Here is a 16888-nt window from a genome sequence, read left to right as displayed (position 1 = left end):
AATGGACGATTGAACAGTAGAAAAACGTTGTGTGGAGTACGAATCACGGTACGCAATGTGGCGATCCGATGGCAGGTTGTGGGTATGGGGAATGCCTGGTGAACGTCGTTTGGCAGTGTGTGTAGTGCCAACAGTAAAATTCGGAGGTGTTGGTGTTATGGTGTTCAAAAATGGTTCAAATGGCTCTAAGCACTAAGGGCCTTTTCATCTGGGGTCATCAGTCCCCTGGACTTAGAACTACTTAAACCTAGCTAACCTAAGAACATCACACACATAGATGCCCGAGGCAGGACTCGAACCTGCGACCGTAGCAGCAGCAGCGCGGTTCCGGACTGAAGCGCGTAGAACCGCTCGACCACAGCGGCTGGCTGTGTGGTCGTGTTCTTCAAATAGGGGCTTACCCCCCTTGTTGTTTTTCGTGGCACTATCACAGCACAGGCCTACATTGATGTTTTATGCACCTTTTTGCTTCCCACTGTTGAAGAGCAATTCGGGGAAGGCGATTGCATCTTTCAACACGATCGAGCACCTGTTCATAATGCACGGCCTATGGCGGAGTGGTTACACGAGAATAAGATCCCTGTAATCGACTGGCCTGCACAGGGTCCTGACCTCAATCCTATAGAGCACCTTTGGAATGTTTTGGGACGCCGACTTCGTGCCAGGCCTCACTGACCAACATCGATACCTCTCCTCAGTGCAGCACTCCGTGAAGAATAGGCTGCCACTCCCCAAGAAACCGTCCAACACCTGATTGATGTGCTTATGAATAACTCTGTATATTGATTCACACACGCACACGCACACACACACACACACAGAGCGCTAGCTGATGGTGGCGTGGTTGATGTTGCAGCAGCAGCTGCCGGAGGAGAACCGCGCGCTGCGCCTCAAGGACGGCGGCACGGTGGCGGTGGCGCCACAGGCGGCGGCTGCGGCGGTGGCGGCGGCGGCGGCGGCTGCGGCGGCGGCGGCGGCGGCGGCAGCGGCGGCGGCCAGCACGCGCGCGGCGCCCACGGACTCGCGGCTGGCCTGGGGCTACTTCGACGAGCGCGCCTACGTCCAAAAGGGCGCCCTGCGGCCCGGAGAGGACCCCTACGCCCGCAACAGGTTCAACCAGCAGGCCAGCGACCGCCTGCCCAGCAACCGCGACATCCCCGACGAGCGGAGCCCTCAGTGAGTACTCGTGCTGCTCTTTCGTACACCTGTCACTGTCTGACAGAATAGTGAAGCGTCCAATAGACGTGTTCGGATGTCATTGTACTTCGTACACATACACTCTATTAGCGGGTGTGTAACTGATTATAGATGCAATTCTTTCTGACAGGTAGAACGGTCACCAAATCGCGCTAGTGTGGTGTGCGTACTGTAAGACCTTCACTACACACAGCATCAGATTATTTGACTTGTCGCTCTAACGAAGTAGGCGAGTGTCAGCAATGTGTCTCGTGGTCTTATCGTGGCGTGTTTATCTTCTGCCGTAAGGTCAGACGATAGAAGTGCCACTTGCACGCTTAGAGTAGCAGATTGACGGTGACCAACTAATGCAGACCGGTACAGACTGGTGCAGACAAATGCAGTGTGATCCGCGAGGAGAAAAGGTTCTACGTTAGCAGCAATCTCATTGGCTGCGTTACATATTAATGCGCTGATCAGTGGAAGCAGAATTTGGTCCGTCTCTATGGCAGCGCCATCTCGTAGTGCGGAGACGGACGAGCGCTGTGCCTGCGCCGTTGTGCTTAGCAGGGCGCGCTCTAGTGGGAAAGTTGTGTACGGCTGACTACGCGGAACTATGTGCACAACAGTTAGTGTTGACACTGATTACTAGGTCTGTTAGACTACATACTGCGATGACAGAAGTCATGAAATAGCGATATGCTTATGTACAAATGGTGGTGGTATCATGTACACAATATATAAAAGGGCAGGGCATTGGCGGGGCTGTCATTTGTACTCACGTGTTTCACGTCAAAAGTTTTCGGACGTGATGATGGCCGCACGACGGGACTTAATAAACTCTGAACGCGGAATGGTATTTGGAACTAGATGCATGGGACATTCCATTTTGGAATTCACTAGTGAATTCAGTATTCTGAAATCCACAGTGTCAAGAGTGTGCCGAGAACGCCAGATTCCAGGCATTACCTCTCACCACGAACAAATCAATGGCCGACGGCCTTCACTTAACGACCGAGAGGCGCGGCGCTTGCGTTGAGTTGTCAGTTCTAACAAACCAGCAACACTGCATGAAATAACCGCAGAAATGAATGTGGGATGTATATGTACGACGAAGGTATCCGTTGGGGCAGTGCGGCGAAATTTTATGTTGATAGGCTATGGCAGCAGACAGCCGACGCGAGTGCAATTTGCTAACAGCACGACATCGTCTGCTGCGCTTCTCCAGAGCTCGTGGACATATCGGCTGAACCCTACGCGACTGGAAAATCGTGGCCTGGTCAGATGAGTCCCGATTTCAGCTGCTAGGAGCTAATGGCTGGATTCGACTGTGGCGCAGACCCCAGGAAGCCGTGGACCGAAGTTGTTAACAATGCACATTGCAAGCTGGTGGTGCTCCATAATGGAGTGGGCTGTGTTTACATGGAATGGACTGCCGAGCGGGTCATTGACTCGAAATGATTATGTTCGGCTACTTGGCGACCATTTGCAGCATTTCATGGACTCCATGTTGCCAAACAACGATGGAATATTTATGAATGAGAGCGTGCCTAGCCACCAGCGCACAGTTGTTCGCGGCTGGCTTGAAGAATATTCTGTACCATTCGAGTGAATGATTTGATTACCCAGAACGCCCGACATGTGTTGTATTGAACGCTTATGGGACATAAGAGAGAAGTCAGTTCATGCACCAAATCCTGCAGCAGCAGCAGCAACGCTTCCGCAGTTATGGACGGCTCTAGAGGCAGCATGGCCGGAGGGGACTTTCAGCGGCTTGATGAGTCCATGCCACGGCGCTGCTACACTACGCCGGCAAAAAGAGGGTGTGGGTGGGTGTGAATTCCTAAGGGACCAAACTTCTGAGGCCATCGGTCCCTAGACTTACACACTACTTAAACTAACTTAACGCTAAGGACAACACTTACACCCATGGCCGAGGGAGGACTCGAACCTCCAGCGAGAGGGGCCGTACGATCAGTGACATGGCGCCTCTAACCGCACGGCCACTCCGCGCGGCGCAAAAAGAGGTCCGACGCGATAGTAGTGAGCATGCCATTTTTGTCATCTCAGTGTCTAAGGGGCGTTAACAGTGCCAGGTGCTGTGTGAACACGGTGAAGTAGACGGAGATACGGCGTACTCATGCGAGACAGCGTTATCAACACGTGCGTTATCAACACGTGCAGAGTTTTCTCAGCATTTTATAGTCTTAGGTGGAGATTTCAATGTACCAGATATAGACTGGGACACTCAGATGTTTAGGACAGGTGGTAGGGACAGAGCATCGAGAGACATTATACTGAGTGCACTATCCGAAAATTACCTCGAGCATTTAAACAGAGAACCGACTCGTGGAGATAACATGTTGGACCTACTGATAACAAACAGACCCGAACTTTTCGACTCTTTAAGTGCAGAACGGGGAATCGGTGATCATAAGGCCGTTGCAGCATCCCTGAATATGGAAGTTAATAGGAATATAAAAAAAGGGAGGAAGGTTTATCTGTTTAGCAAGAGTAATAGAAGGCAGATTTCAGACTACCCAACAGATCAAAACGAAAATTTCTGTTCCGACACTGACAATGTTGAGTGTTTATGGAAAAAGTTCAAGGCAATCGTAAAATGCGTTTTAGACAGGTACGTGCCGAGTAAAACTGTGAGGGACGGGAAAAACCCACAGTGGTACAACAACAAAGTTAGGAAACTACTGCGAAAGCAAAGAGAGCTTCACTCCAAGTTTAAACGCAGCCAAAACCTCTCAGACAAACAGAAGCTAAACGATGTCAAAGTTAGTGTAAGGAGGGCTATGCGTGAAGCGTTCAGTGAATTCGAAAGTAAAATTCTATGTACCGACTTGACAGAAAATCCTCGGAAGTTCTTGTCTTACGTTAAATCAGTAAGTGGCTCGAAACAGCATATCCAGACACTCCGGGATGATGATGGCATTGAAACAGAGGATGACACGAGTAGAGCTTTTTCCAAAGCTGTTTCACAGAGGAAGACCGCACTGCAGTTCCTTCTCTAAATCCTCGCACAAACGAAAAAATGGCTGACATCGAAATAAGTGTCCAAGGAATAGAAAAGCAACTGGAATCACTCAATAGAGGAAAGTCCACTGGACCTGACGGGATACCAATTCGATTCTACACAGAGTACGCGAAAGAACTTGCCCCCCTTCTAACAGCCGTGTACCGCAAGTCTGTAGAGGAACGGAGGGTTCCAAATGATTGGAAAAGAGCACAGGTAGTCCCAGTCTTCAAGAAGGTTCGTCGAGCAGATGCGCAAAACTATAGACCTATATCTCTGACCTCGATGTGTTGTAGAATTTTAGAACATGTTTTTTGCTCGAGTATCATGTCGTTTTTGGAAACCCAGAATGTACTATGTAGGAATCAACATGGATTACGGAAACAGCGATCGTGTGAGACCCAACTCGCTTTATTTGTTCATGAGACCCAGAAAATATTAGATACAGGCTCCCAGGTAGATGCTATTTTTCTTGACTTCCGGAAGGCGTTCGATACAGTTCCGCACTGTCGCCTGATAAACAAAATAAGAGCCTACGGAATATCAGACCAGCTGTGTGGCTGGATTGAAGAGTTTTTAGCAAACAGAACACAGCATGTTGTTATCAATGGAGAGACGTCTACAGACGTTAAAGTAACCTCTGGCGTGCCACAGGGGAGTGTTATGGGACCATTGCTTTTCGCAATGTATATAAATGACCTAGTAGACAGTGTCGGAAGTTCCATGCGGCTTTTCGCGGATGATGCTGTAGTATACAGAGAAGTTGCTGCATTAGAAAATTGTAGCGAAATACAGGAAGATCTGCAGCGGATAGGCACTTGGTGCAGGGAGTGGCAACTGACCCTTAACATAGACAAATGTAATGTATTGCGAATACATAGAAAGAAGGATCCTTTATTGTATGATTATATGATAGCGGAACAAACACTGGTAGCAGTTACTTCTGTAAAATATCTGGGAGTATGCGTGCGGAACGATTTGAAGTGGAATGATCATATAAAATTAATTGTTGGTAAGGCGGGTACCAGGTTGAGATTCATTGGGAGAGTGCTTAGAAAATGTAGTCCATCAACAGAGCAGGTGGCTTACAAAACACTCGTTCGACCTATACTTGAGTATTGCTCATCAGTGTTGGATCCATACCAGATCGGGTTGACGGAGGAGATAGAGAAGATCCAAAGAAGAGCGGCGCGTTTCGTCACAGGGTTATTTGGTAACCGTGATAGCGTTACGGAGATGTTTAATAAACTCAAGTGGCAGACTCTGCAAGAGAGGCGCTCTGCATCGCGGTGTAGCTTGCTCGCCAGGTTTCGAGAGGGTGCATTTCTGGATGAGGTATCGAATATATTGCTTCCCCCTACTTATACCTCACGAGGAGATCACGAATGTAAAAGTAGAGAGATTAGAGCGCACACGGAGGCTTTCAGACAGTCGTTCTTCCCGCGAACCATACGCGACTGGAACAGGAAAGGGAGGTAATGACAGTGGCACGTAAAGTGCCCTCCGGCCACCCACCGTTGGGTGGCTTGCGGAGTATAAATGTAGATGTAGATGTAGAAGTGGCTCATTGTGAGTGTCCATTTGATGACTGGTCGACTGGTGCACTGTTCAGATATGTGGGGCTTTGGGATGTGACAGTGGCCCGACGTTGGGCTGTCGGCAGCTCGTGGTCTCGCGGTCGCGTTCTCGCTTCCCGAGCACGGGGTCTCGGATTCGATTGCTGGCGAGGTCAGGGATTCTCACCTGCCTCGAGATGACTGGGAGTTTGTGCTGTCGTCAACATTTCACCATCATTCATGAAAGTGGCGAGTTTGGACTGAGCAAAGGTTGGAAATTTGTACGGGTGCTGATAAGCGCGGAGTTGAGCGCCCCACAAACCAAACATAGAGGAATTTAAATTCTGCGAGTAGTGGATTAAAAGCATTGAAAAAAAAATTGTTACGTAATTGTAACTGTTCTTGAGGATGAGGCCTTCGTTCTTAGAAATACCGTACACTTGAAAATCTAAAGTTCTTCGAGTACGTCGAGGGTATGACCTTTCTTTATGTAAAATAGAAATTTCTTCAGTGCTTTTCGGTTCGTCACTAGAAATTTACAGATGATCAGCAAAATAGCCGGCCGGTGTGGCCGAGCGGTTAAAAGCGCTACAGTCTGGAACCGCACGACCGCTACGGTCGCAGGTTAGAATCCTGCCTCGGGCGTGGATGTGTGTGATGTCCTTAGGTTAGTTAGGTTTAAGTAGTTGTAAGTTCTAGGGAACTGATGACCACAGCAGTTGAGTCCCATAGTGCTCAGAGCCATTTGATCAGCAAAATAGAGTGGTTCCTCTTTTTTCCCAATAAACGTTCCTTGTACCTGACACTAAAAGATCTTTCTCGCGATGTAATTTTACGTAGGTAACGTATGTACGTCATGACAGTTGTCATCTTGATTAATCTGTTTTTTTTGTCATACTTAATTTTCTATGTATTATTTTATAGGGTTTTTCAAAATTTTATTCTCATGAAGACACCCTTAGTAAGTGTCGAAACCTAGGCAAATGCACCAAATAGTTATTTGCAACCGGTTGGCTGTATAATCCCTATGTTTGAAAAAATATATATGGTTCCTGAGAAACAACCATGTTTAAAACTGTCATTCTAGGATGTTTTATGACTCTTCTGCTTATCCACATCTCTATTCCTTCGAATTTTTTCTTTTGTTTTCCCCAGACATAATTTGTTTTGATTTTTTAACTCAGATAAGTCTTTGTTTTCAAATATTTATTGACTGACGATATATTGTTAAAATAGTAAATGCTGTCCACATTTTTACTCTCGAATATGCGTCAGTGAGTCAAAAAATGAGGGTACTTAACATGGGTTTGCATTAACTTGCCCCCTGTTTACTTGCTGGGAGATTTACCGAAGGACCTTTGTTGTACCTCTCAAAAATACAAATTAGAACGGTCCGAATTGTGTCAGTTTATGATACCAAGATCTGCGTTACCAGTTTTTCCAATAATGAAGTAAAACAACCTCAAAAACTTAATCTGTACTTCAGCGCAGTATAAAATTTTGTCGTCGCCATACCACAGCGCGCAACCAATGCTACGGGTCACAACTTAACGTTGTTTACTTTCTTAAATAATTATTCACGTTTAGCTGATTAGCAACAACTTTTGAAGCACATTTGCGTTGAGGAACATATTCAGGATCTTTATTTGAGTCATAATTATCCACATCGTCCTCGGTTTTGTACAAATTGTCTCTGAAAAGCACTTGTGTGGCATGAACACTGCGCACGTTGCTACCACTGGTACTTGTGTTTTTCTCACTTACCACTGTTTACATGCACACATCCTGACAAAAGTTTTCATTATTGAGAATGTGAGATTAGAAACAGACCTGCCAATGCTTGGCTTATCGTGGTGGTGGTGGTTGTTAGTGTTTAACGTCCTGTCGACAACGAGGTCATTAGAGACGGAGCGCAAGCTCGGGTTAGGGAAGGATTGGGAAGGAAATCGGCCGTGCCCTTTCAAAGGAACCATCCCGGCATTTGCCTGAAACGATTTAGGGAAATCACGGAAAACCTAAATCAGGATGGCCGGAGACGGGATTGAACCGTCGTCCTCCCGAATGCGAGTCCAGTGTGCTAACCACTGCGCCACCTCGCTCGGTGGCTTATCGTGGAACTATCAACTAATATGAATGAAGTTTATCACTTACCGTCCTTTGCATGCAATAACTGTTGCCCATCGACTGTCTCTAATCATTGTTTACAGCCGAGGTCTTCATATACTAATATCTGACTCAACTGATCGCTTCTCTATACCAGTCTGGTTTGATTCTAAATAATTCCTAGATCGGTCCATAACACTAGAAACATTCATCGTTGACAACCTCCGACTGGGCCCTTGCAAGCACCTCGGCAATGTATGCAAGGAAAAAATATCTTGGGATAATAAACAATTGAGACGTATGAAGACCAAAAAGCCCACAACAAAATAAATCACTCCAATTTCCTCGGAAGCAGTGCGGTTTATAAAGACTTCATTAAATTGTTTCTTTTCCCAGCTACCGTATCCGCGCTCCAACAAATAACAGCCGCCGAATAACACCATCAGTTTGGGCTACCATTGAAGAACCTTTGTTGCAGCAGAGGTACTGCTATAGTCTGGCGCATCATTGGTGAACTGATGAAAGTCCACTACTGCCAAATGACACATCCAAGTCGGCGTGGACCTATCTATCTTCTTCGTTATGCTAGGGATGGCGAGCGACTCGCCAAAAGGCGAGTTCAGAATTGAACATTTAGTCTTAGCTAATCAGCTAGGGATCAGTACCCATGATGATGGAGAGTTCTAGCTTCTTTATCGCCCATTGATGTTCAAATTGGTTCAGTTCCCTCCACGCATAATAATATGATACACTGATCAGCCTCAACATTACAAGAACCACCTTCTACCGATATAAATCCGTCGAGGCGATGGCAGCGTCACGTGGCGAGCAATGCCTGCTAGTCAGACACACTCAAGGTGCATGTAGTATCAACGAGCGTGCTGTCCGTGTGCGTAATGGGGAAGCTGCGCGACCTATCTGAGTTTGAGCGAAGGCAGATTTTGATGGCCCGGAGGCTATGTACGAGCATTTCGGAAACAGCACGACTTGTCGGGTATTCGGGAAGTGATGTGGTGAGTGTCTTGAATACGTGGCAAAACCAAGATGAAACCACATCCAGACACCGTGGGATTGGGCGCCCACCCCTCATCACAGATGTCTGACGTCTTAGGCTGGGCAGACTGGTAAAACAGGGTAGGCGGCGAACTGTGGCGGAACTAACGTCAGATTTTAGTGCTGGGCAGAGTACATGTGTGTCTGGATACATAGCGCGCCGAACACTGCTAACGATGGGGCTCCGCTGGCAACGGCCCATGCAGATGTCAAACTTAACACCACAACATCGGCAACTATGACTGAAATGGGCACGTGACCATCGACACTGGACATTGGTGAAGTGACAGAGCTTTGCACTCTCTGATGAATACAGATACGCTACTGGCCATTAACATTGCTACACCACGAAGATGACGTGCTACAGACGCGAAATTTAACCGACAGGAAGATGATGCTGTGATATGCAAATGATTAGCTTGTCAGAGCATTCACACAAGGTTGGCGCCGGTGGCGACACCTACAAAATGCTGACATGAGGGAAGTTTTCAACCGATTTCTCATACACAAACAGCAGTCGACCGGCGTTGCCTGGTGAAACGTTCTTGTGATGCCTCGTGTAAGGAGGAGAATTGCGTACCATCACGTTTCCGACTTTTATAAAGGTCGGATTGTAGCCTATCGCGATTGCGGTTTATCGTATCGCGATATTGCTGCTCGCGTTGGTAGAGATCCGATGACTGCTAGCAGAATATGGAATCGGTGGTCCAGGAGGGTAATACGGAACGCCGTGCTGGATCCCAACGGCCTCGTATCACTAGCAGTCGATATGACAGGCATCTTATCCGCATGGCTGTAACGGATCGTGCAGCCACGTCTCGATCCCTGAGTCAACAGATGGGGACGTTTGCAAAACAACAACCATCTACACGAACAGTTCGACGACGTTTGCAGCAGCAGGGAGTATCAGCTCAGACACCATGGCTTCGGTTACCCTTGACGCCGCATCACAGAGAGGAGCGCCTGCGATGGTGTACTCAACGACGAACCTGGGTGCACGAATGCCAAAACGTCATTTTTCGGATGAATCCAGGTTCTGTTTACAGCATCATGATGGTCGCATCCGTGTTTGGCTACATCGCGGTGAACGCAGATTGGAAGCGTGTAATTGTCATCTCCATACTGGCGTATCGCCCGGCGTGATGGTATGGGGTGCCATTGGTTACACGTCTCGGTTATCTTTTGTTCTCATTGACGGGACTTTGAACAGTGAACGTTACATTTCAGATGTCTTAGGACCCGTGGCTCTACTCTTCTTTCGATCCCTTCGAAACCCTACATTTCAGCAGGATAATGCACGACCGCATGTTGCAGGTCCTGTACCGGCCTTTCTGGATACAGAAAATGTTAGACTGCTGCGCTGGCCAGCAAATTCTCCAGATCTCTCACCAATTGATAGCGTCTGGGCAGTGGTGGCCGAGCAACTGGCTCGTAACAATATGCCGGTCACTACTCTTGATGAACTGTGGTATCGTGGTTGAAGCTGCATGGGCAGCTGTACTTATACACGCCATCCAAGCTCTGTTTAACTCAATGCCCAGGCGTATCAAGGCCATTATTACCGCCAGAGGAGGTTGTTCTGGGTACTGATTTCTCAGGATCTATGCACCCAAATTGCGTGAAAATGTAATCACATGTCAGTTCTAGTATAATATATTTGTCCAATGAAAACTCTTCATCTGCATTTCTTCTTGGTGTTGCAATTTTAATGTCCAGTAGTGTACCTTCTACATCATGCCGATGGCAGGGCGCGAATCCGTCGTCTTCGGGTGAAACAGCTGCTTGACCCCTGTCCTGCGGGAAGAAGGCACGCGGCACCATTATGCACCGGGGAACTTTCACGTGGGAAATCTGGGGTCCAGCGGAGCTTGTACAAAATACGATGGCGGTCAAGCAGAATCTTACACTGGTTGCAGACCGCGTGCATCCTTTCATGATGATCATGTTTCCCGACGGCGATGGCATTTTTCAACAATGTAATCTACCATCTCACAAGGCCAGGAGGGTGATGGAGTGGTTCGAGGAACACAGTGGCGAGTTCCAATCGATCTCGCCAAATCTGAGCCTGATCGAACGCGTCGGGGATGTGGTTGAACGTGGCATTAGAGCCCATGCCCCCCTCCCCTGAATTTACGGGAATTAGTTGACTTGTGTGTGCAGATGTGGTGCCCACTCCCTCCAGCTACGTAACAAGGCCTTATTGCTTCCATGACACAACGCATTGTCGCTGTTATTCGTGCCAAATATGGACATACCGGCTACTAGGTAGGTGGTCTAATGCTCTGGCTGATCAGTGTATATTTCCATATATCTGCATAAAAGCGATGTGAGGTTAGCGGTCACGGTTGCACTTACATAACGCAAGCGACCTGTCCTACGTCTACAGCTGGATCTATTCTCCGCCAGCCACTTAACGTTGCGTGGCGGAGCATACTTGCTGTACCTGTGTCTCTTCTTCCTTTCCCTCTACCACTCGTGAATAACGCGTCCGTTTGAGTTCCAGTTTCTCTGATTTTCACGTTGTGGTCCTTTCCTGAGCCGTGTGTGGGAGGAAGTAATATTTCGCCAGACTCGTCTTGAAGCGCCCGTTTTTGGTATTTCAAGAGAAAACCTCTCCGTGACGCTCAATCCGACTCTTCTACCGTCTTCCACTTGAGTTTCTTGAGCATCTTCGTCAAGCTCTTGCGTAGATTCGACTTTTGGTTGCTGGCCACCTTAGTGGGCGATGAAAAATACGAATGAAAGTATCAGGTAAACCATATTAACAAATGGCTCTGAGCACTATGGGACTTAACAGCTGTGGTCATCAGTCCCCTAGAACTTAGAACTACTTAAACCTAACTAACCTAAGGACATCACACACATCCATGCCCGGGGCAGGATTCGAACCAGCGACCGTAGCAGTCGCGCGGTTCCGGACTGCGCGCCTAGAACCGCGAGACCACCGCGGCCGGCCCATATTAACATTCGCGAGATCAAACGTACTATGAACCCAAAGATACTAAGTTCCTTGTCACAGTTACTGGCACCAAAAATAAATGCAAAGACAAAAATAGTACAAGCAGTGTCCAATAAGAAAATAGTTTTCCACGGCAGATTCCACTGTGGAATACTCGACCATAAAAGTGAATCTCCGATCTCCATCAAGATGACGTTGGAGTGACTGTTTGAAGTCCCCTACTTTGGAATCTCTTACGATAATCTCTTTCAGTCTCATGCTAGTCTCTCGATTAATTAATGTCACTTTCATTTCTGTGTTCGAGTGATCTAGTCCCATCTGGTGTACGACATTGTTTTCTTTTTTGACACTGCTAGCCCTACTCTTTAGGGATCGCTAGCTGTAAAGAAATGCATCAATTTGGTACGCTGCTTGATACTTCATTTCATTATATAAACTTATTTCGGCTTTATTAGTTTGGTCAGTACATCTGCAAACAATCGTACTTATTTGTAATTTGTATTTGTAATTTGTAAAGGTTCCTTACATTTGATGTTTTACTGACATCCTGAAATTTCAGACGAACATATGTCTACTTTGAGTTGTTGTGGGTCGTGTATCACGGAAACGTCGTTGATGTGTGTGTAATCCCTGGCGGTATGGTTACCTCTACAGGGATAACGGATAACCAAAACACCAGAGTTTACAAACACATCAATCACAGTTCCATAGGTAAAGGATCCACGACAAAATAAATATCTGTGAGGAAACAATTACCTGTCAAACTTGAATTTCTACAGCTGTCACATAGTAAAAAGTAAAAAAAAATAATATACGGCAACAGCAAATTCTGTAACAACTTCAAAACATTTCTGGAAAAATATATATTACATCCAACAACTACAGAAAGCGGTAATGGTTTACTCAAAGATGACGTATGTCCATCTACAACGTCAGGACGTGAGTACGACATCAAATATAAAAGACCTTCATAAATTATGTATTATGTAAATTATAAATAAATTCCATTGCTTGGAGATGTACTGATGAAGGAAATGAAGCCGAAATAAGGTTACATACTGAAATAAACTACAAAGCAGCAGACTGTCTTCCATTTCTCTGCATAATGTTTTGGTGTGACATAATATATATTAATCATATGGTCTAAATTACAAATGCTAATGTGGTTTAAGTGCATAATTGTGTTCCGATACTTTATTCTTGTTGTTGCACAGTTCTTTTATTACGGTCAGTGGACGAGTCGAGTAAGGAGGAGTGAATCAATAAAGAAATATTTGCGAACAACACGGCACAATTCTGTTGTATAAAAACCTAACACTCTTGACCAAAGTTGCTGAACTAACGATCTGAAAAACTGGCTTGACGTCACCGGTAGTCCACCTGAATACCTTGTCTACTGAAAGCATTCGCAAGTTCCACACTCTGATCTACTTTGCCTAAACTTGTCCATCTCCCCCTTCTCCCTTCCGGTTCCCTGCTCCCGCTATTCGGAGCTCCTCACGAAAATCTATTTGAGACTCATGCCTGCCGCATCGACTATAGCGGCGATTCTTTTCTTTGCTTTTTTGAAATCCATACTGAATAATTTCACCTCCGACAACTGACTGATATCGTCATGAAAAGGTACGCTACAACCTGATAAACTCCATTTGGCTTCGAGGTTTGAATTTTTCCGGTAAACTGCGTCACCCATTAAATGAACTGGATCTCTCAGAGGAAAAAGGGAGGGCTTACCACCCCGAATACGTTCCCATCTATTAGAACTGTATCGTATTGAAATCAGTCTTCGGGTGACGTGTCCTGCTCCTCTGACGAAGTACTAACTCATTTTCGGCCGGCCATGCAGAGAAGGTTTTGTGTGACTTCCTTGAACTGGCTCCAGACAAATGCCGATTTCGTTCTACATCCTTTTGTAATCTGAGCTTGTGCTCCGTCTATATGACTACCCTGTCCATGGGACGTTGATCTCCAATCTCCCATCTTCCTTCCTTTCTTCTTTGTCTTTATTTAAATTGCCTTGAGGAATTATTTCCAATTACCTTTGCGTGCAGCAGACTGGATTCTCATCAGTTCTTAGCAGCAGTGTAAACACACGGAAGGCACGTGACAGACCGGTTTTGGGTGTGTGTCATTCGCGCGTGGCTTCCGGCAGGCGGCGCTTTCGCTGCGGCCTTGGAGCCGAGGTCAGCGTAGGAGGAATCGCGGCCTTGACCGCCGCATCCTCTTCGTCGACCTCTCACCGGCTTGGCGACGGAGGCTGCTTGTCGTTCCTGCCGCTGTAATTCTGCGTGATGCACACGGAAGGAAGACGTAACGAGCGAGGAAAGCTCTCACAAATGGCTCTGAGCTCTATGGGACTTAACATTTTAGGTCATCAGTCCCCTAGACCTGCTTAAACCTAACTAACCTAAGGACATCACACACATCCATGCCCGAGGCAGGATTCGAACCTGCGACCGTAGCAGTCCCGCGGTTCTGCTCTCACAAGAAGGCGGAAAAAAGTAGTGTCTCAGTGTATTAAATTATGGCCAAGAAACGACAGAATATTGTGCAGAAATGAAATGTGAAGACTAGAAGATGTAAAAGTGCACTAGTTTTAATCGTTATGCTGCAGTTGTCTTTTAGAAATGTCGCAGGTTGTTTAAAAACCCAAGGTATTTTAGATGAAACAAATATTGTTTGATTTACGTGGAAAACAATACTAGTAGGGTGGCAGTAGATGTAGGAAGGTATAGGAGACTATTTAATTTAACAGTATCCTTGCTGGCAGCTTTTTGTTTAAAGAACACAAAGCTAGGAACCGAATAACGCGTAATGATGGTATCTGTTAAAGCGGTTGAGACGTCCTGTTTTCGAGCAATTTTCTTAATTACGCTCTGTCTTTCTTGCCTATTCGTCGTAATTCTTCTTCATACTTTTTGAATAAAACTATCCTCTGCTTCAGCTTAAAGTAACAACTGCAACTTAAAGTAAATGATAAACGTTAAACATTTTTATATAATGGTCTAGATCAGATATTTTAAGAGACATTTCATTACTACCTTCGACTGAGCAATGAACCATGTTCAAATCAGTTAATAACATTAGTGCACTGTCTAATTATAGGGTTGGATGAAGACACATTGTCATCAACAAAGTAAGTAAGTTCAAAGTAAGCATTTGGGGTTCATATACAACTATTAGATAAAAAGCGAAGAATATATTACAAAGGATCCTGTATAATGTTTAAGCTGCTTCTTATGTAAGAGACAGTCGAAATTATATGTCTTGTCTTAGTAATGTTCTGTAATTTGATATAAAAATAAATAAGTAGTTGCGGAGGCGACAGGATGATGTAGCGGAGTAAATAATTGGTCGCTCCCAAGTATGTAATATACAAGACATTCTTCTTCATGCAGTGATTCAAAGGATAAGCTATTAAAATGGAAGTTTATAAAGATATCGTCACTGATGTGAATGCATAATAGCTCGTTATACAAGTTGTGTAGTGAGTAACTGCACTGAAGTCACGCGCCTTAATAACAGATTGCCATTGCTTCGAGTCAAGAGTCTCAATGCCTTCAGCGTCAGCATGCGACCTCAATGGCCGTTTGAGCTATGAAACGTCGGGTTAGACATGTGATGACAGTTGAAAGATATATCCATGAAGATGCCGTCGCAGATAGCTCAGTAAATGTCAAGATTACAATCGTGTTTCACAGGTTAAAGATAATCTTGGGCAAAAAAGGAGAGAAATGCAGGACGTGGTCGAACGAGCTGAAAATACAGTCACGACAGCAATGATATCTGGTAACAGTTTCATCAGACAGAAACATCGCAAAGGGTTAAATGCTATTCTTATCTAGAAATGTTTTTCCAAATTAATTTCCGACCCATTTAACAGCACTGATTGGCTGGCGGAGGTGTGAGGTGGAAGCGGCGAAAGGGAGACGGGGAGTTAGGTTGGAGAAAGTGTATTTGCTCTTTACCCGACATTCCATGAGAGTACACCTTCCCAATCACTTTAAACTTGAATACTTCGTTTTTGCAGCAGAATACGGTTTAAAAGAAATTACATTATAAAAACTTAATGAAATGGATTTTCCAGTATTATCGAGCTATAAAAGAGAGCAGCCTTTTCCATTAAACATGACGTGCCATATAAAGTATATCAAGTAAAGCCAGACAAAGTTTGAATATTAAAATGATACAGCTGTTTGTATATTCTTGAGCACATAATAAAGTTTTTAAATTATGAAATATCACCTGTTGCGATCTTCTAAGACATCGATTTTGTCAATCATTATATTCTGTTAGCAAAGTTAAGTTTTTATGGAATACTTAGTCAGAACATGCCTGGTTTAACTGTTATTTCGAAATTGGACTGGATATAGTTACCCTAGACTCTTTGAATAACACTAGCAGGGACATCACATTTGACACATGGGAAGACATTGGAATGAAAGTTGCACAGGGTTAGATTTTTAGCCCACTGCTGTTTGAGCTTCATGTTAATCATTTTGTTTGAATGAAGAGGTAGATCAGTCCTGTATGCAAGTGATATTTCTTATGAAACCGAGCGAAGAAGCATCAAAACCTGCAAAGAAGCATCAAAAGAGAAAGTACTAAATTATGTTCTTATGAAAGTTGCTGACTGGTTTAGAGAAAATTGCTAGCTTCATATTTAGAAACAATACAACGCATCCAGTTTTGTACTTTCAAATATATCTCACCTAGCTTTAACTTTGATTAGGCTTCGACTTGAAAATCGTTATTAACAGTCAATCCGTGTTTGAGAATGACAGACATTCACGCTGTGGAAGTAAAAATAATCTTTTTTACCTTTTAACGACTCAAACTTTGACACAGTAGGGGATAAAATGTGAAGCTATTGAACTCACCAACATACTATCCATGGAAAGAAAATATAGCTTAAAGGTACTTCTATTGGCAACACCTGGTATACCATAAAGGAATTCTTGACTAGAAATAATTAATACAGAAAAAAACCTGTAAATGGCGAGAATGTAACCATCT

General features: G+C 45.1%; 1 protein-coding gene across 1 annotated transcript in view; it reads left to right on the top strand.

The window, feature by feature from the left end:
- The first annotated feature begins 832 nt into the window (after window positions 1–832).
- The window catches only part of LOC124619294 (polypeptide N-acetylgalactosaminyltransferase 2-like), a 189984-nt gene continuing 173928 nt past the window's right edge, over window positions 833–16888 (top strand). Inside the window, exon 1 of the mRNA XM_047145567.1 lies at window positions 833–1176. Coding sequence (XP_047001523.1) covers window positions 833–1176 — 344 coding nt within the window. The remainder of the gene's footprint in view (window positions 1177–16888) is intronic.

Source organism: Schistocerca americana, chromosome 6 (assembly GCF_021461395.2).
Source record: "Schistocerca americana isolate TAMUIC-IGC-003095 chromosome 6, iqSchAmer2.1, whole genome shotgun sequence".
NCBI lineage: Eukaryota > Metazoa > Arthropoda > Insecta > Orthoptera > Acrididae > Schistocerca > Schistocerca americana.
The sequence above is the reverse complement of the archived record's forward strand: the minus strand, read 5'-3'. Positions and strand labels throughout refer to the sequence as shown.